Raw genomic sequence first — 22,219 nt, 5'->3', positions numbered from 1 at the left:
ATGAAGAGTAGTTTAAAATCTACTGTTTTATATTCTGATGTATAAAGTAATAATTAACTACACTCTTTTATAATACTATTTCTTGTTAAAAATAAATTTAAAAATTGGAAATAAAAATAATTAAACTTTACAGATTCTTATAAGATTAAATTTTCATTTAACATTAACTGGTTTTTAAGGGATATTCTTTTTTATTTTATACATTATATTCAAATCACTTTACAAGGGAAAAAACAGAACATTCTTGTCAGAAGTAGAATCTAATACTAATCAATTCTTTTCAGGTTTAGTCATATTAAAAAAAAAAATCACAATTAAAGGATAATTTTCTTCACAGTAACAGCTAACTGTATAGAAACTAAGGTTTTTCTACTATAGAAATTATTTACTGCCCGTTGCAACAGCAAGCACGAATCCCTGTTTCCAAGTTCTGACAACCATTTGCTTGATCGGCATAAGGTCCATCTTGAATATGGTCACAATAATAGAGGTTTTCTGGCAAAAGGGCAGGAGCCATTGAAACAACTTCACTAAGGCCTGGTCCTGTCAAATTCCAACATCCAGATACATCAAAGTGCTCTACTGATGCCATTACACCCGAATTAGCTATGTATCTAATAGAACACATGCACATTAATTATTACATTATCACCTATCTAAAACATTTCAAAATTTAATTTAAAAAGTTTTAGATATAAATTAGTGTAATTAAACAAAAATTTCTAAATATCTTAGTAACTTTTAAAATATCCTATGTGATTCTACTGCATGATTAAAAAAACTCGAATAATTAATTTCTGTTTGGTTAAACATTGTGCCAAAGAGTTTTGTCAGGTGTGATAAAACAAAACAGACCTGTTTTCAATATACTTAGTATAAAAATTTAAGGTCAAACTAGTGAACTGTTGTTAATTTATTTTAAAATAAACATGCTTCATGCATGTGATGCTGATGCTCTAAATTTTATGAATTAAATGCAAGTAGTGGGTTTATGTTCTGCAAACACTTAACAGCTGACATGGAGAGAAATATGTATCTTACACTGCATATTCATAGGGTGTCATAGACATCAAAAACTCCAATTTTTTCTGTGAAATCTGGTAAAAACTTATAAAAGAGAACCTTATTTCTTAGTGTCACAAAGCATAATTATGGTGTAATACTTTTATGATGAGATGGTGGATTTTTATTGGCGGATTACATTCACAATGAATCTTGACAATTGACTTAAATAAGTTTCATTTTAATTTCAACAGCACAAAGATAAAAGTTAAACTATATAAAATGAGTATGTTAAGGGCATAATATTAAAATCTACTCCATTAATATTACATTACGATAAGATTTAAAGAGATGCACTAATAAAGTGTATTGAAGTCAGTTGACATGATCTTGTCTCAAAGGTTACTGGATTTGTGATATTAAATGTAAAAGGATTGAATACTATTAACAGAGTAATAAAGGACTTCATTTTCCAGGGTCTCATCTTGTCAGGAACTAAAGGCACTATGCTCAAAAAATCCAAGGGATATAGAGTATTTCAATTGACACAGAGCTGGGTTAAAAAATGATACAAACCATAATTGTATGACATATGCAGTTAAATGTTCTATTTATACTCTGTGAATGTGCTTAATATATACTCTAGAAATATTCTTTTCTGACACATACATCAAAGGAGTTTACAGCTAGTTGTTTTAGCAATATTATCATCATTCACCATATTTTGCAGTCAGGTAGGCTTAAACCATGGCCAACTTAAATGCATGCACTCCTGCATTGATGACTTGGATGTCAGGCCTTCACTCGGTGGAGATGAAGAAAGTCTTGGAAAAACTTCACTAATGATATCCCCAAACAGCATACACTTGAAGAAAATTAATGAGGAAAACAATCATAAAGGCAAACTTATTTGTTTTTTTTTTTAGGAGCTAGTTATTATTTGATTTTTAGGAGCATTAGCAATTAAGGCCATATTGCTCTGGGATATGCGGTGGTCATTCCCTGACCTTTCCGAATCTTCCGTATTTGGTGGTAAGGGGCTCAAACCCCGGTCTAATCAAGAAGCGTGTGCTACGCACTGCTGCTCCTTCCCACCTGGCTACGGAGGCACCTATATATAAAGGCAAACAAGGCACTTTATGGGGAAAACCAACATGACAGATTTAATAAAATGAAATACATGACTTTGTAATAGAAACAGGCTTGAACCAACCAACAAATGGAAAGACAAAACTGAAATTAACTTTTTGTGAGGGAGGAAAATATCATCCCCCAAAGAGCTTTATTGTGTGAAGGAGAGTCTTATTTACAGTTATATGGGCAGGTTACAGTCTTTCTGAAGATAAATGTGAGACTTCATTAGCATAAATATTCACAACTGTGATGATTCACATGCTCACTTAGTCTGAATGGGGCTTCATTTAACTATACAATTACATTTGCAATATCAAGACCTTCACTCTTCTATAACAGAACCATAAGAAGGAATACAGCAGATTATGCCTGCCAGGGGCCAAGGTTACTGATATCATAGAACAACTATCACTTTGTTCATTTAAAAGATGATAATTGTTCTATGATATCAGTTCTATGTTACTAGCCTTGTTAATCATCTCTAGCCTGGAGAGTACTGAAGAATTCATGGAGTAGAACTCTTCAGTCTAAAGCTGTTACTTGGAAGTCATGCAGGTTGAATTTTGGCAGAGTCCAGTTGTTCTGTAAAAAATCCTCTGCTTGCATCTTCGTACTGTGGAACTGCTATTAAACCTGGGTATAACTTCCATGGATATATCAAGGGTTGCATGCTGTAAGCAAGATAAAAAAAAATACTATACCTAGTATAGTATTTTTTACCAAGATTACCAATATGTGCTTCTTGGGAGCTTTCAAGTTGCAACAAACAAATTTTTCAGTTTAAAAATCCTACAAAGGAACCACACACCACGTTACCTGAAAAGGACTGTGGAGACCAGTCCAAGAGCTTAATTTTCCATTTGCCTTGAGAGGTTGGATAGATAATTTGCACCATAAATAACCTAAAAATAGGCAACCTCTTCATAAAAAGTATAACTAATTCAAAGTAAAATATTCAGCTGATAGAATGGGCTACAGCAAGGCATTTATTAGCTGCAGATGAACAAACATTTGAGGCATATATCATGAATGGCAACAAATATAAGGAGATCCTTATCATAATAATTGCACAGATTGCATCAGTGAAATTATTCTTGCAGGAATAAAATCCTTTCATTCCTCATTTCACACAACTCTTTTCCTGTATTTAAACCAGTTTTTCAAAAAAAAGATAAGACTGTTTAGGATAAAAAGTATAGCATACTGCAATTAGCTTGTACACAAATTTCCAGCTTCATTTATTTGACAACTATAGTAAACTGTTTGCTGCATTAGAAAACAAGTTATTAATAAATCTGAACTCAATTTTGCAAAGGTCAAGAGTAGAAAACTTGTTCCTTGTCTAAACGGTAGCTGTACTTTCTGGTTTCTTGCCAAAACTATAGCCAGCAACTTCTGTGCATCCATACTTTTACCTTTTTTTTTATGAAAACCCCAAACATGAGAGGTATTAGAACCTATAGTACTTAGTACTGTGCATAGGTTGGAGGTTGAGAAGATGAAAGAAGATATTTGTTGAGATTAGACTTGAACTTCTGTAGATTGCAATTATTAGGAAATATGTATGAGAGAAGGTTGTTCCAGAAAACGGAAGTTAAATGAATAAATGAGGAAGAAGAAAAGCTGGTTCTGTGAGTTTGAAGTTGGACAATAAAAGGATGTTGAGTGGTAACGGCACATTTTCGGACTGCTTTGAAAGAGAGAGCAGGAATTAAAGAAGACAATTCACAAGAACAGTGCCCAGGAAAGTATCTATAGAAGAGGCATGCAGCAGAAACAGAATGTCGATAACACAGAGAAGGGAGAGACTCTGTTAGAGATGAGTGATTACTGCCCTCTTCTGAATGGAATCTAGAAGCCTGAGAGAGAGGTTTTGGGGGAACTGCCCCAGATGTGGGAACAACATTCCACGGTAGAACGGATTTGCAATTTGTACAAAGTGAACAACTGCTTCGAAGAAAAGTAATGCCCAGAGCAAAAGAGAAAACCCAGTTTTTTTAGACGCAGAGGCAGCACTAGTATTTAGTATTAGTAATGGCCACATGGTGCAAGGAAGCCTATGGCTTATGTTGCACCAGCCAAAAAATAAAATAAAATAATAAGAATAACAAAATAAGAGAAAAGAAAAGAGACAACCTATGCATTTCCCTCCTCCCGTAGCTTTCAGCTGACCTTTGAATTTCCCCAAACTGTCAGCCTCTACCACCCATGCAGGCAACTTATTCCGGTAATTTATAACTCACTGGCTAAAATAAAACTTTCTGCAATCCAGTCTAAACATTTCCCCCTGTAACTTGAATTAATGGCCCCTAGTTCTAGAATCATTTATAACCATGAAAATTTTGTCCTCATTCATTTTACTTATGCCTCTCAGAGCCTTAAACACCTCAATCGTCTCCTCTAAGGTGCCTAGTTTCCAAGCTCTGCAACCCACATATCCAAAATCCATACGAACGCCCTTTTCTTTTGCCGATCTCACCAGGCGAGTTACCCATCTTTGTACCCTTTCAAGAAACAAGTCTTTCTTTAGGTGCAATCTACATACTTGACACAGTACTCCAAGCATGGTCTAACAATAGCTTTATACAGGATGATTCACTACTAGTGCAACAAACTTGCAGGAGGTGTAGGGGGCACAAAGACGAATCGGAATCACACAGCATTGCAGGGTCTGAAATGCCTTCGTCATGCTGTTGTTAACCACGCGACATGTGTGGTTGGTTTATGAAGTCTCTGTAATGGAATGTAGAAATATGTCCGATTCATGGTGTATCTGGTTTTATTGTTATCTTTTTCAAAGGGAACACCCCCTAAAAAGCCTCTGGCTTATGTGTTCTCCCTCCCTTCTTGCTGTTATCGCCCAACAATTGTAACACAAAATAGGGATAAATAAATTATCATTATCATGCAGTAGAGGACATTGAACGGGAGGTCGCGTGAACAGCGATCCCGCTGGAAGTCAGCATTTGCGAACCGGTTCCCGAGGCAGTAGGATGGACGAGTATTCAAACGTTGAACTGGTCGACATGCACCTCACATATGGAGCTGCGGACTGTAACGGGTGTGCCGCTCTGCACTTGTACCAGGAACATTTCCCACACAGGCGTGCTCCTCATCATATGATTTTCGCACATGTGCACAGAAGGTTACGTGAGACTGGTTGTTTCACGAGAGGTACCATGAATCGAGAGCAAACGACGAGGACGCCAGACAATGAGGAGAATGTCCTACGTCTTGCAGAAGGCAATCCGAGTACAAGTATTCAAGCGATAGGCCAACGATTGGGTATTTCCCAATCCACTGTATGGAGGATACTGTCAACAAACCAAATGAGTTCATACCATCTGCAATGTGTCCAATCATTGGAGCCTGCAGATTATCCACTTCAGAGGACTTTTGCTACTTGGTTTCTTTAACAGAAACGGTTCGCAAATGCTGACTTCCAGCGGGATCGCTGTTCACGCGACCTCCCGTTCAACGTCCTCTACCGCATGACGAAGGCATTTCGGACCCTGCAATGCTATGTGATTCCGATTCGTCTTTGTGTCCCCTACACCTCCTGCAAGTTTGTCACACTGGTAGTGAATCATCCTGTGTAATGGGATTATGACGTCCTTATCTCTATTCGCAATTGTTTGATAAATCATTGATAGGACACCATGCACCTTCCTTGCAACCAGTCTGCACTGCTCAGAGAACTTCATGCCTGGTCGTTTCGTAATACCAAAGTCCCTTTCCTCTACTAATGGCTTTAGTTCAACTCCACCAAGTGTATAAGTTATTTTGGAGTTACTGTTCCCCAGGTGCAATACCTTACACTTTGCTGGATTAAAGCATAGCTGCTGTTTTTCTGACCATTCCTGAAGTCTATCTAGGTCACTATGAAGAAGCTCTGCTTTGCGGTGATCATTAACTACTCTACCAATCTTTACATCACCTGCAAATTTAGACATTATGCCCTCTATCCCTTCATCGATGTCATTTATGAAAATCAAAAACAACAATGGTCCTAATACTGATTCTTTTGTGATATTTCAACATCATAAATTACATTTTTTTAAAACTTCACTCCCATAATTTCTCTTTGACGTAAAGAGTTTTTCTTCTGTAAATATCGATGCAAAGTAACTGTGTTCAGTTCAACTGCAACTTCAGCTGGGGTATCTAATACTATCCCACGTTCATTACATAAGGGTCTGATCTGGTTTGTCCTTCTCTTCTTTGCATTTATATATGTGAAGAATTCCTTCTCCCCCTTCTTTGTTCTCTTTGCCAGCGATTCCTCATAATCTGCCTTTGCCAGCCTAACCTTTTCTGTGACACTATTACAGATCAATTTGTAGCTGTTATAGACTTCAGTACTTTTTATTGCTCTGTAACGTTTCCATGCCTTCTTTTTCTGCTCAAGTAATGTGGCAACTTCATTATTCATCCAACTTGGAATCCTCCTTGTGGAGTATTTTTTAATAGTATAAGCATTCAAGGCTTCTGTAATTAATGTTTTAAAGGTATACCATAATTCAGCCAACCGGACTAGTCGGGTGGGCAAAGGGCCTGCCTGGCAACACAAAGGTCGCGGGTTCGAATCCTGCCTCAGGCTTGGATGTTACGATGGTGCTGTACTCTCCGGTTGGACCTCACAGCCACGATACACGAAGGAAGCAGGAAAAAACTGGTTCCTCTGTGTATTGCTCACATCATACAATATAAAAAAAAAATCATAATTCAATTGTATTCGCTCTCTGTGAGATATCTACCCAGTTAATAGAGGCCATGTAGCATCTTAAGCTGTTGTAATTTCCTTTCCTGAAATTATAATCCATTCCTTTACTACTACCTCTCTCTTCATCATCCGTCATAGAACTCCGTGTTCACTTCTTGCTACTGGTTCCTGTATTGCAGCCCTATTATGTCATCTGGCTCATGGGTGATGATGAGGTCTAGAGTATTCTTTTCCCTAGTACTTTCCCTGAAATGTTGATACAAATAGCAATCATCCAATCAATTAGAAGCAAATTAAAATCACCCTTAATAAGACATTCCTGCTTACTTGCCCATCCATTTGCATGCAGAGGCTCTCATCATAATCTTCACAATCACCTTGCCTGCAGATTATTCCCACTCTCATTATACGTTTGCTTCCAACAATCTCACACCATACAGATTTTATAGAAGCATGCAAAATGTCTGAATCCGGGAAAGCTTTCATCGCGCACAGGCTGCTTTTTAAAGGAAGCATGACCCCACTACCCCTTCTCTCTTCCCTATCCTTCCTAAATACATTATACATACCATACTGAAATTCATCGTCTTCTATCTATGTTTCTGTAAGCCGTATTATGTCAGCGTTACTTGTCCTAACCAGCAGTTCGAATTCGCTCATTTTATTGATGACACTTCTGACATTACTGTATAAACAATTAAGACTTAGTGTTCTTGTATAGTTAACTACCCTGATACACCCCTTAAAGTTATTTAAGCTTTCTTCCCTGGCATTAGCTGCCTGCTCATTTGAAATGTTTCTGCCCTCGGAGCATCTTGCTACTATGTTCTGTTGCGATAAGAAACAAGAACTCTTGAGGTATGTGCAAGTGTTACTTTGATCGATATTATCAGATAAACGCGTATCTATATTACCCTTGTCCTCCCAAACTAAAAGTTTCCTTGAACCTTTAAGGTATCCTCTATAATACTGGCAAAAACTCTTGCACCACCTTTGTTTAAATGTATCCCGTCTCTACAAAACAGATTCCTTCTACCTACAAGTGGCACCTCCATAGACAGGAGAGCAGGAGCAGTAGTGCGTAGCACATGCTTCTTGATCAGACAGGGGTTTGAGCCCGTGACCACCAAATACGGAGGATGTGGAAAAGTCAGGGAATGACCACCGCATATCCCCGGAGCAATATGGCCTTAGTTGCTAATGCTCCTAAAAACCATATAACAAACAAACAAACTACCTACAAGTGGGGGCCAAGCTGAAAGAAATTTCCCCCCACAAGCCTTGCAGAGTTCAAATGTTGAGTTAATCCATAAGGCTTTCAGCATATAATCCCTCCTACTATGCCTAGGCAGAATTACAGACACATATACATTGAGACCTAACTCCTGGCATTTCTTCAGCATGGCCCTATATTTGTCTAACAAATCATCAGATCATGTATGCTCAATGGCATTAGTCCCCCCCCCAGATGAATAATAATATTCTCTTTACCCACCTTAAAATCTGACAGTATGTTGGTGACATCATTAATAGTTGCTCCAGGCAGCCATACCCTGGTTCTAGTCCACCTATCCTTATTACCAAAAATATTTTCCATTCCCCTGACACTAGAGTCTCCTAATAAAATTAAGTCCTTTTGAACCAGAGTAGTTTGCATTTGGTTATTCTGTTCTGGGGCCTGAATCAGGAGTGCATCACTTAGTGGGTTACTAGAGTCTTCAGTCCCGGACGAGCTGCAAGATACATAATTTTCGAGGGCAAGCACCCGTTTTTTCAGTGGCTCAATTTGTTTTTAGCAATGCACCAAATTTTAACTTAAGACTGGTCCACTCCTTACAACAGTGACAAAGAAAAGAATCTCCAAATGAGCTAGGATTATCCACTAGGTCAACCTTGGAATAGATGCCACACATTCTGCAAAGGATAAAATCATGGCTCACCCCGGAATCGCCGTCAGCTATTTCCGTACGGGTCGCGGTATCCTCTGACAAAGTTCTCAAGGCGGATCTTGTAATAACAATTATAAAATTTACTAATTATTAATAAAAAAAACTTTCAAAAAATTATATTTATAATATTAAAAAAATCAAACTATTACAAGAAAAAAACCTATGAAAATAAACTTTACAATATACTAAAATAACCTTTGATACCCTACTCTTCTTCACTAATCCTGCTCTAATCCCCTCTTATCTATACTTCTTTGCTGTAGCTATGAAGAGCTGCAATAGGCACGTCTACTCACCACGAATACACATCTTATTGAACTCCACTATTAGAATGTAACGGAGGTTACATTCTAATAGTTCTGTTGCATTCTATCTAAAGATAAATGCTGACTTAACATCTTACTTTCTCTCTGCATTTGCATTGATGATCATGGTAAATCTCCTTCTATAAAAGTAAAAACATTTAGAGGGAACTGTTTTGTACATTTATTTATTTAATTTTTTGGCTGATGCTGCATAAGTTCATACACTTGCTTTCTTGCATCACATGCCACTACTACATTCCATTCAATGTTCACCTTGGTCTTTGAAGTCCCATATTATGCAGATCTTGGAATATACCATAGTGCCATGTGGCATCAAAAGCTTATTCAAAGTCAAGACAAACTATGACCAAAAGTTCACAGCACACAAAAGCATTATATATGTTTGTTTCCACTTTTACCATTAGATCAAAAGAAGACTAATTTTTCCTAAGGCCATACTGATTTTTGTTGATGACTGTGTTTTGACAGACCAGACAAGTTTAATCTACAAGTTTTTCAAGTGTTTTATTTAAGTGCCTCATAAAGGATACAGGCTGATGATTAATGTGTTTAATTGGTCCTTGCCCAGCTTACCAAAAGCTAGGAAAATGTTGCTGCATACAAGGGTAGAGGCAGTGGCGGGAATAAAAAATTTTAAAAACCAATTCTCTGTCACCTTACTCCCCATTTTCAAAGTAAAAAAGAAAAACAAACATAGACCAAATGTAGTGTAGCTTGCATGCCGTTCAATGTGAAACGACCGATTCGGTGAACTCGGGGAAATTCTAGGAACAGGTTCCCGCAAACTGGATGAATCCCACCACTGAGTAGAAGCCTTCTGTGAGGATTTTATTGTAAAAGATGATCATTAGTTCTAGAAGCATGATTTGTTAACTTGGCAAGAGAATGTCTTAGTTCAGCTGTCTCTGTAACTCCCCTATTATTTTTTTTTATCACAGAATCATATGCTTTAGTTTCATATAGTAGGCAGAAAGAGCTTGCAAGGGCATTAGCTATTTCCAAAGGTGCTACTTTTTCTTTTTCTTTTTTTTCCATAAAAAGGCTGTAAAGATAATTTCAATTCATGTTCCTGGGGTGGATGGGATCTATCCACTTATATTAAAGGAGGCAGCAAAGGAAGTAAGCAAACCCTTAGCCATAATTATGAGAGCTTCTTTGGACTCAGGGGAGGTACCCATAGACTGGAGATGTGCAAATGTGACAGCAATTCACAAAGGAGGATCAAAGGCTGACACAAGTAATTATAGACCTGTGAGTTTAACTTCTGTTCCAGGAAAATTAATGGAGGCACTGGTTAAAGAAGTACTGCAGGATCATCTAGACAAGACTTCAGTTATGGATCGGATACAGCATGTTTTTGTTAAGGAAAAGTTTTGCCTGACCAACTTGATTGAATATTATGATGCAGTCACAAAAGAACTGGATGCAGTTAATAACTTTATTATATATTTGGATCTTAGAAAGGCTTTTGATACTGTTGCACATGGAAGACTGCTGCACAAATTGGAGCAGTGTGGCATTGGAGGCAAATTGCTGCTATGGATAAAGGGATGGTTGAGGGGGAGAAGACAGAGAGTGGTAATCAATGGACACTGCTCATCATGGACTAATGTTACAATGTATTAATGGAGTCCCTCAGGGTTCAGTGTTGGGTCCATTGTTGTTTCCTGTATTTATAAATGATATTGATGATGGTATATCAAGCTTAATGTCCAAGTTTGCAGACGATATAAAGATTGGCAGGGTTGTTAAGGACACTACTGACACTATGCTGCTGCAACAGGATCTGGAAAGGTTGAGCAGATGGGCTGAGAGGTGGCAAATGAAGTTTAACACTGACAAATGTAAAGTACTACACATGGGAAACAGCAACCCCAGAACAACGTATCAACTCTGTGGTACTACACTAAAAGTGGTAGAGAATGAAAAGGACCTGGAAGTAATTGTGCAGGCAGATATGAAGTTCTCTGAGCAGTGCAGAAGGGGTGCAAGAGTAGCTCATAGTGTCTTGTCAATGATATACAGGAATTTTTCTAGCAGGGATAAGGAGGTGATTATTCGATTGTATAAGGCAATGGTCAGGCCACACCTTGAGTACCGTATACAGGTCTGGAAGCTTCATTTCAAGAAGGATGTAGAGCTACTGGAACGAGTACAGAGAAGGGCAACAAGATTAGTGAATGGAACAAAGGGTTGCTCTTACGAAGAAAGGCTTAAGTTTTGCAAATTGCTGTGTCTGGAGACTAGGCACCAACGAGGTGATCTGATAGAGGGGTATAAAGCCTTGAATGGTTTGAGCATGCTCATTGCCGATGGAATTCTTCCTCTTGCTCAGAATAATCACCTGAGAGGGCATAAATTCAAATTGAGGAAAGACAGATGTAGGATAGATGTGCGGAAATTTGCCTTTAGCCAGCGGGTAGTTGGTTGGTGGAACAGACTTCCATCACTTGTTGTGGAAGTTGATAGCCTAAATAAATTTAAGGCTCAGCTGGACATGTATTTCGAACGAACGGAGGGGTGAAATGTGAGTGGTTTTTTTTTGGCTGACGCTGCATAAGTTTGCTTTCTTGCATCATATGCCTCTACTAATGCTAATGCTAATGTTATATATTTTCCACAATACCATGCTCGATCATTTTAGGGATTATTTACACATGCTCAAAGTTGTGTTAGTTTTACAATTTTTTTTTATTATTATTACTGTAAGTGATCTGACCTTTGAGTATATTTAGCACTGAATTACTATCTGACTAAATCTCCCAAACACACAATAGGAGGGGATTATATGCTGAAAGACTTGTGGATTATCTCAAGACTCAAGGGAATATGCAGCACCTGGAGAGTAGGCACCTGCGAGGTGATCTGATTGAGGTGTATAAGGCCTTGAAAGGGTTGAGCGAGCTGAATACTGATGGGATTCTTTCCCTTACTCAGATTAAGAACCTGAGGGGGCATAGATTCAAATTGAGGAAAGACAGTTGTAGAATAGATGTGTGGAAATTTGCCTTTAGTCAGTGGTTGGTTGATTGGTGGAAGAGACTTCCATCTTTTTTTATGGAAGTTGATAGCCTAAATAAACTTAAGGCTGAGTTTCCAAAGGTGTTTTTCCTTCTGCTTGGAAATTTGCTCATATCCATATCCAGCCAGTTCCTAGAAAGGGTAACAAATCCCTCCCATCCAATTATCGTTCCACTGCAATTACTTCTATCTTTCTAAAGTAATGGAGAAATCAATTAACTGCCAACTCTTAAACTACCTAGAAACCTTCCATCTGATCAACGATCGCCAGTATGGATTCTGTCAGTGTCGATCCACTGGTGATATGGATGATCTGGCTTATGTTACTCATTTGTGGACAAATTCGAATGGAAAAGTTCAGTGAAACACAAGTAGTTTCTCTTGACATCTCAAAGGCTTTTGATCGTGTTTGGCATAATGGTATTCTAAACAAGCTTCCATCTTATGGTTTGCCAACTGTTTTTTGTAATTGGTTATCCAGTTTTCTCTCTGATTGCTCACTGAGGGTGATGGTAGATGGCTCTCTGTCTTCTAACTGCTCCATTAATGCTGGTGTCCCCCAAGGTTCAGTTCTTTCACCCCACTCTTTACCTCTTGTATATTGATGACCCTCTTCCACTGACTGGAAATCATATCCATAGTTTTGCCGATGATAGCACATTGCATTCCACTTTCTATTTTGAGAAACCTTGCCATGCTAAATCAGCTTCAACTTCTCGAATATCCGATACCAATTCCTTAAATGCCGATCTCCAGATAATTCTCCAGTAGAGCAAAGACAACTTGGTTGATTTCAATCCTTCTAAAACTCAGTCTTGTCTTATATCTCACAAAAAGGATTCTTCTGCTCCTATGCTTATCTTTGGTGACACTCTGATTTCTAGGCAGGACGATATATCTCTTCTGGAGATTACCCTGACCTCTAATCTCTCTTGGCACAAGCACATTACAAATATTGCTTCCTCTTCATCTAAAAAAACTTGGTTTTCTCTTTCACTCTCGGCGTTACTTTTCTTTCAAACAGCTGTTCACTCTGTACAAATCGCAAATCCCCCCCTCTGATGTTCTTTACAGATTTCTGCTCGCATTTAAATTACTTGAATTATAGGGACCTGGTAAGACCCTTGATGTTATGTTCGATAACATAAAGGCATTTGAAATTAAGCTGGGAGTTTTTAAACGCGATGCACAGTGGCAATTTTAAATATTTCCCAAACCTAAAAAGATACATCACTGATCTTGAAACTGATGAGAAAACAGACCATCAGAGCTTTCATATATTATGTCGGAACGTCATTGAGTCAACTATTGAACAATTTTATTCAATATTTGTCAAGTTCAGAGAATTGGAAGAAACTGCAAAATTCATTAAGTTTGAAGACAATGTAAAACTAGCCAAACAGAACCTGAAAATGTTTCAGTGGATCGACCTGGATGATTTTGAGATGTGCAATTGATTGATTGATTTCAGAGCAGCTCAATTAGCAGGCTAAAATTTATCCATCTCAGGGGGTGATTTAGAAAATATTGAAAGAGAATGATTAGTGATGGGATTAGCAAAGAAAACTGCAGAAAAAGAGGTATTAAAAGTTTGGAATTCTATTCCTGAAACTTTTGTCTGTTAAAAAAATCTAGTATCAGCATTACTCACAATTTTCTCACAACATATTTTTGTGAATCATTGTTCTCAGTGATGAACTTTGTTAAGTCTAGTCACAGGAGTAGTCTCATGGATGAAACTAGTGCTGCATTCATAGCTCTAAAAGTTATGAAGTATAAGCTGATATAAAGTACCTGTCGTCAATGGTGCAGCAACAGAAGTCTCACTGATGTTTTCCAGTTATAATATAAGAGAGGATTATCATTTTATATTAAATTATTTGTTCTGTAGGCTAAAAGTTACATTTTTGTTAAGAAGAATTTTATTTTAATACCTTTATTAAGGTATCTTTGAAAATGTCTTTTATTTCATTCTTTCTTTGGTTACACTTTTGTCAAGCAAAACATGTATGAGAAAAACAATGACACAGTACTTTGCAAAATTCCAAGCGGCACGCAAGGGTAGTTTTTTAAAAAGATTTAGCCAAATTTGGCATGCATCCTTAAAAGGGTTTGCCACCCCTGCCATACATCTCACAAAAAGGATTCTTCTCCTATGCTCAGACACAGCATGGTTTTGTGAAGGGGAAGTCTTGCCTGACCAATTTGATTGGATAGTATGATGCAGTCACAAAAGAACTGGATGCAGGGAATAACTTTGATATTATATACTTGGATCTTAGAAAGGCTTTTGATACTGTTGCACATGGAAGACTGCTGCACAAATTGGAGCAGTGTGGCATTGGAGGCAAATTGCTGCTGTGGATAAAGGGGTGGTTGAGGGGGAGAAGACAGAGAGTGGTAATCAATGGACACTGCTCATCGTGGACTAATGTTATTAGTGGAGTCCCTCAAGGTTCAGTATTGGGTCCATTATTGTTTTCTGTATTTATAAATGATAGTGATGATGGTATATCAAGCTTAATGTCCAAGTTTGCAGACGATACAAAGGTTGGCAGGGTTGTCAAGGACACTACTGACACTATGCTACTGCAACAGGATCTGGAAAGGTTGAGCAGATGGGCTGAGAGGTGGCAAATGAAGTTTAACATTGAAAAATGTAAAGTACTACATATGGGAAACAGCAACCGCAGAGCAACGTATCAACTCTGTGACAGTGGTAGAGAATGAAAGGGACCTGGGGGTGGTTGTGCAGGCAGATATGAAGTTTTCTGACAGTGCAGACGAGCTGCAAGAGTAGCTCATGGTGTATTGTCGATGATATATATAGGAATTTTTCTAGCAGGGATAAGGAGGTGATTATTCCATTGTATAAGGCAATGGTCAGACCACACCTAGAGTACTGTATACAGGTCTGGAAGCCTCATTTCAAGAAGGATGTAGAGATGCTGGAAAGAGTACAGAGAAGGGCAACAAGATTAGTGAATGGAACAAAGGGGTGCTCTTACGAAGAAAGGCTTAAGTTTTGCAAATTACAGTGTCTGGAGACTAGGAACCGGCGAGGTGATCTGATAGAGGTGTAAAAAGCCTTGAATGGTTTGAGCATGCTCAATGCTGATGGGATTCTTCCTCTTGCTCAGAATAATCACCTGAGAGGGCATAAATTCAAATTGAGAAAAGACAGATGTAGGATAGATGTGAGGAAATTTGCCTTTAGCCAGCGGGTGGTTGGTTGGTGGAATAAACTTCCATCCCTTGTCATAGAAGTTGATAGCCTAAATAAGTTTAAGGCTCAGCTGGACAGGTATTTCGAACGAACAGAGGGGTGAAGTGGAAGTGGTTATTTTTTATTTATTTATTATTATTATTTATTTATTTTTTTTTTTTGGCTGATGCTGCATAAGCTTGCTTTCTTGCATCAAATGCCTCTACTAATGCTAATGCTCATCTTTGACAACTCTCAGATTACTAGAAAAAGTTACATATCTCTATTAGGATTACCCTAACTTCCAATCTCTTTTGGCATAAGCATATCACAAACATTACTTCATCTGCATCTAAAAAATTGGGTTTTTTCTATTGCTCTCAGTGTTACTTATCTTCTAAACAGCTGCTCAACTGTGTACAAATCTCAAATCAGACCTACCATGGAATATTTTTCCACACCTGGGGTTGTGCCCCTATAACCTCTCTCAGGCTTCTGAACTCCATTCAAAACAGGGCAATTAGGTTAATCAATGAACCATCTCTTACAGAGTCTCTCCACTCTTTCTCATAGACATTCTGTTTCTGCTGCACACTTTTTCTGTAGATACTTCCATGGGTACAGTTCTTCCAAATTGGCTTTTATAACTCCTCTTGTCTCTTCCAAACCACTCTGAATACATGCTGCAACCAGTTAGCATCCTTTTACTGTCCAAATTAAAACTCACAGAACCAACTTTTCTTCCTCCTCATTTGTTCCTTCAACTTCCATTTTCTGGAACATATGTAGTTCCTGAAAATTACAATCTACAGAAATTTAAGTCTAATGTCAACAAGTATCTTCTGTCTTCTTGGCCTTCAATCCACACACAATATGAACCACTATAGGTTCTGATGCCTTTCAAGTCTGGGGTTTTTATTTTAAAAAATAATGATAATAAAGCAAGCATTAGAATAAAGAGGGTTTACCCTGGCTGAGACAAAATATCTTAGATAAAATTGAAACAGCATGAAACAAAATAGCAAATGGAAGCCTGCTAGTCCAGAAGGAGTAATTTTTTCTATCAACATTGACCACATAGCCGAGGGATATAACAGATTTTGATGATGATCATATGATATTAATCATTTACTTTGTTAGTTAAATTTTTTAACCTTAGCTTAGTTTAATTTTAGACCATATCTTTATTTAATCTCTTTATATGTTTGTCTGGTTTTCCTATTATTGATATCAAGGATTAGGGTCTGCTTTTCCCATAGAATAATGTTATAGTTGCATCTGTTCCTGTCTGATTGAGCTGGTGCTCTTATCTCGATGTTAAGTCAGCTCAATCAAACTTAACTCTCGTAAGGAGTTCTCTCCTTTGTATCAAAATATGTTTCCATTTGTAAAATTACTTTTTTTTTTGTAAATAATTGTTCGATTTTCCCGGAGGTTTCGGGAGGCTGTAAAAATGTAAACCCCTGGCTTTTTTGCTGTGAAGGGCATTAAAGATTATCTCTCTCTCTCTCTCTTATGAATGGTTAACTGCAAAAATATGATAAATTTATATTGTGTTTTTTGCTGCTGCAATAAATATTTCTCTTAATATATATTAAATTTACTTACACCTGTGAAGGTGAAATAAGATTTAAAAATACAGTGGATTCTGGTTATTTGGGGCACCGGTTAATAGGAGAAGCTGTTTATTCGGGACAAATCTTAAAGAACAGAACCAAATTGAGGAAATAGCCAGGGTTTTCTTCTCTTAATTGGGACAACATGCTGTTTAATCGAGGCAGGGATCGTAGCACTCGAGATTACTCTACAATCATCTCCAACCATACCACGTGGTCTGGTCAGATTTCTGAAGGTCACAACCATAAAGCATTAAAAACAATTAGCAGTTTCCGGTTTATTGGGCTTTTTTGTTAGTGCAGCGTTTCCCAAACTGGGGTCCACGAACCTCTGGGCGTCCGTAGACCAGTTCCAGGGGTGTGCAAAATGTTAAGAAGGTATCAAGTAATATGTGTTTATTTTCTTAAAAAATATACTGATAGAATCACAACAAACATCGTCATAGAACGTTACTTATTTTCGATATGATTAGTGTTTATAATTGTATACATATTTCAAATTATTCGTTGTGTACAGCAATTGATGATAAATAAAGTTATTATTATGTATCTGTATAAAAATAAGAATAAAGTTGAGTTGTTTCAGACATTAAACTTTGAATTTTCTTTTCAGAAAATCCAGTGTTCAATACTAGGTTTTCTTTTTTGAAGGGGGACCGCAAACCTGCTTTGATTTCCGTAAATCTCAGTAGTTTGGGAACCGCTGTGTTAGTGCAATCTATTATAAATGGATAGTAATCGATCTTAATGAATTTGTGATAATACTGACAGCTGGAATTTTGTGGGTTTTTATGCTATTATGGTGAAATGTGTTTCCCCTTCCATGAAATCTTCAATCATATAAAAAACAAATTTTCAGAATCTTCTCTTCATTCCTATTTTTTAAGCTTCTTAACTGGTTACTCTGTATCTCACTTGCACATATCATGTTAGTTGCAATTTGTGCATGCAGTGGTCTTTGTTATTGATTGCTTACCTTTTTTACTGTTTTAAATTTTACCCCCCCCCAAATGTCAGTGAACAGAAATATCAACTAGTTATTATGTACATATATGTACAGTACGTATTAATTAAGCTATGCACGTAAAAGTAAATTTATTTTTATTTTGTTAACCTGTGAAAAATATTCTTCTGATTTTAACAGATATTTATTTAAAGTATACCCAGTATAAAATAAAATAAAATAAAATATTTCCAGAAGCTTTCGGAACTCGTGTCCCTTTCTCAACTGACAGAATTTTTGAATACATTACAAGTAAAGTGTGGCACGTTACTCATTCGTCATTGTTGTAGCACGGACGTGTGCTGCCTTGCGCCAGTGATCATCCATCAATAAAACGGTTGTCTCCAGGATTGGATGTATACGCATGCCTTTCTGGCGATTTAATGCCTTAGGGTTGTTCATTATGTTTAGTGACTCTAGCCATAGGCGGTGGCGAAAGTGTCGCGCGTGGTCCACTATCTCAAAGTCGCGCTTGGGGTCAAGATCGTGGTTGGTAGCCCAAAAATGTTCTGCAAGCGCGGACTGGTCAGTTTCGGCAAGCCGGATTGCTCTGTCGTGTTCCGTGAGGCGATCCTGGAGACGTCTCGATGTCTCACCTACGTAGCAACTGTTACAGGCCCTACAGGTGATACGGTACACTACATTGCTGCGTAAGACAGGTGTGACAGGGGTCTTCACACTGGAGACAAGTGAACGTAGGTTCCTACCTGGTAATTGTACACATTTTATGTTGTAACTTCTCAGGATCTTCGAGATACGTCCTGACACTCCTGGATAGTACGGAATGTAGGCGGATGATATGCCGACTTGCTTCGGAGGTCTTGGGTTGGAAGTAAGTTCTTGTGCCTGTAACAAGCATCTGTTTAGTACATGGGATGGATAACCGCATCTGGTTAAGTCCGCCTTCACACGGGAGATCTCGTTACGTCTAATTGTGTCGGTGCTGGAATGGCTCCAGGCCCTGGAGAACAGGGTGCGGGCAGTGCTATTGAGATGGCTTGGAGCGTGGCCGGACCCGTAGTTGGTGAATTGACCGCACCACATGGGTTTGCGGTATACTGAGGTCTCTAGATGTGGGCCTACGCGATGCACTAGCACGTCCAGAAACGGGAGCGAACCGTCCACCTCTGATTCTACGGTAAACTTGATGAAATTGGATAGAGAGTTGAGGTATTCTAGTAGTACCGTTTCAGAACCACGTGGTATTATGGTAAAAATATCGTCGACATATCTACACCACGTTGTAATAGGTGTAGGTGGGTTCTGGTGTATCTGCTTCTCCAGATCTTCCATGGCGATGTTAGCTACTACGGAACTGACAGGGGCACCCATAGCAGTGCCATGTACTTGTTTGTAGAGTGAGTCTTCAAAGGTGAAGATGCTGCTAGAGAGGCATAGGTTGAGGGCGGTACAGATGTCATCAGTGGATAGTGACGTCCTGGATTGGAGGCTTAAGTCGCTCTCAAGGAGCCTTCTGGCGCAGTGCACGGCCTGTTGGACGGGAATCGAGGTGAATAAAGAAACCACGTCAAATGATGCCATGACAGAGTTATCAGGGATTGAAATGTCCTTAATGGTGTTAATGAATTCACTGCTGTTTTTAACGGTGTGAGATGTATTACCTATAAGAGGCGAGAGGAGGCTCGCGATGTGTTTGGACAGTTCATACGTTGGGGCACTGCAGCAAGACACTATAGGTCTGAGAGGAATACCCGGTTTATGGATCTTTGGTAATCCGTAGAATTGTGGTAGTTGGCAGCCAGTAGCACGCAGAAGATGGTGAGTCGCGGTCGGGATCTTCTTATCTTTAAGCCATGCGTGGACAAGTTTATTAACATTTGCTTCCAGACGTTTCAAGACTTTAACGGGAGGATCAGGTAGAGGTTCATATACGTTAGGATCGAGTAATAGGGCCAAGGCTTTCTCTCGGTAGGCTGATCGGTCCAGCACAACAGTCCGGCGACCTTTATCCGCAGGAAGTACAACGATGGAGTTGTCTTTTCTTATAGATGACAGGGCGGCACGTTGGCGGTGGTTGAGGTTTGAGCACGTTTTTCGAGTGTTGGGGAGGACTGCGGCAGTCTTGAATCGGATCTCGTTGGCAGTTTCTTCGGGAAGGTTGGTAATACTGGCTTCTATGCCCATAGCGAACTGTGTGATGGGAGGTTTCGATGGTATAACGGCGAATTTCATACCGTTTGATAAAACACTCAGCTGCTCGTTGGACAGTTGTTTGTTACTTAGATTCAAGACGAAAGAAGTCGTGTCGTCTGAACGAGTGTTCGTCTTTAAGGAGTTAGTTTCTATGCTCAAGTTTATGAACTTGCGCTGTTGGCGTAAACGGTAGGTATCCGAGGTCTGACTAGCCCGATGGCAGATGGTATGTATAAGGTTTGTAAATACAATAGGCGAGACCTTACCTTGTATATGTTGTAACAGTCTGGACTTGTTGTAGTCAGCGTTCCTGATTTCACGGTGGAGATGGGATATCCATAAATTTAACGTGCGTAGGCTGAAGTTAAAGCAGGCACGATCCATATGAGAGTTGTGGAACGGGGCTTTGTATCGGAACCCTTTAGGTATAATTCGATTGCTTTTGCATCTGTGGGCGAAGCGTAAATGTTGCCTGTAGCGAGCTATTGAGAGGAAGCACTTTTGCAACTGTGCACAATCGTTGTAGGTATTATGGCCAAAAAATGATCGAATAGTGACAAATGGGCCTAGAGTACTGGGGTCCATAGTTTAACAGATATTTATTTAAAGTATACCCAGTATAAAATAAAATAAAATAAAATATTTCCAGAAGCTTTCGGAACTCGTGTCCCTTTCTCAACTGACAGAATTTTTGAATACATTACAAGCAAAGTGTGGCACGTTACTCATTCGTCATTGTTGTAGCACGGACGTGTGCTGCCTTGCGCCAGTGATCATCCATCAATAAAACGGTTGTCTCCAGGATTGGATGTATACGCATGCCTTTCTGGCGATTTAATGCCTTAGGGTTGTTCATTATGTTTAGTGACTCTAGCCATAGGCGGTGGCGAAAGTGTCGCGCGTGGTCCACTATCTCAAAGTCGCGCTTGGGGTCAAGATCGTGGTTGGTAGCCCAAAAATGTTCTGCAAGCGCGGACTGGTCAGTTTCGGCAAGCCGGATTGCTCTGTCGTGTTCCGTGAGGCGATCCTGGAGACGTCTCGATGTCTCACCTACGTAGCAACTGTTACAGGCCCTACAGGTGATACGGTACACTACATTGCTGCGTAAGACAGGTGTGACAGGGGTCTTCACACTGGAGACAAGTGAACGTAGGTTCCTACCTGGTAATTGTACACATTTTATGTCGTAACTTCTCAGGATCTTCGAGATACGTCCTGACACTCCTGGATAGTACGGAATGTAGGCGGATGATATGCCGACTTGCTTCGGAGGTCTTGGGTTGGAAGTAAGTTCTTGTGCCTGTAACAAGCATCTGTTTAGTACATGGGATGGATAACCGCATCTGGGCATAGAAGCCAGTATTACCAACCTTCCCGAAGAAACTGCCAACGAGATCCGATTCAAGACTGCCGCAGTCCTCCGCAACACTCGAAAAACGTGCTCAAACCTCAACCACCGCCAACGTGCCGCCCTGTCATCTATAAGAAAAGACAACTCCATCGTTGTACTTCCTGCGGATAAAGGGCGCCGGACTGTTGTGCTGGACCGATCAGCCTACCGAGAGAAAGCCTTGGCCCTATTACTCGATCCTAACGTATATGAACCTCTACCTGATCCTCCCGTTAAAGTCTTGAAACGTCTGGAAGCAAATGTTAATAAACTTGTCCACGCATGGCTTAAAGATAAGAAGATCCCGACCGCGACTCACCATCTTCTGCGTGCTACTGGCTGCCAACTACCACAATTCTACGGATTACCAAAGATCCATAAACCGGGTATTCCTCTCAGACCTATAGTGTCTTGCTGCAGTGCCCCAACGTATGAACTGTCCAAACACATCGCGAGCCTCCTCTCGCCTCTTATAGGTAATACATCTCACACCGTTAAAAACAGCAGTGAATTCATTAACACCATTAAGGACATTTCAATCCCTGATAACTCTGTCATGGCATCATTTGACGTGGTTTCTTTATTCACCTCGATTCCCGTCCAACAGGCCGTGCACTGCGCCAGAAGGCTCCTTGAGAGCGACTTAAGCCTCCAATCCAGGACGTCACTATCCACTGATGACATCTGTACCGCCCT

General features: G+C 39.2%; 1 protein-coding gene across 1 annotated transcript in view; it reads right to left on the bottom strand.

Moving 5' to 3' along the window:
- Nucleotides 1-249: 249 nt before the first annotated feature.
- LOC150090288 (F-box/LRR-repeat protein 5-like) overlaps nucleotides 250-22,219 on the bottom strand; it is a 204,433-nt gene continuing 182,463 nt past the window's right edge. The window contains exon 9 of the mRNA XM_090369064.1: nucleotides 250-614. Within this exon, the coding sequence (XP_090225190.1) occupies nucleotides 386-614 (229 nt within the window). The 3' untranslated portion in view covers nucleotides 250-385. The remainder of the gene's footprint in view (nucleotides 615-22,219) is intronic.

The sequence above is a fragment of the Mastigoproctus giganteus genome, chromosome 2, assembly GCF_048544385.1.
Source record: "Mastigoproctus giganteus isolate SK-2022 chromosome 2, ASM4854438v1, whole genome shotgun sequence".
Classification (NCBI taxonomy): domain Eukaryota; kingdom Metazoa; phylum Arthropoda; class Arachnida; order Uropygi; family Thelyphonidae; genus Mastigoproctus; species Mastigoproctus giganteus.
The sequence above is the reverse complement of the archived record's forward strand: the minus strand, read 5'-3'. Positions and strand labels throughout refer to the sequence as shown.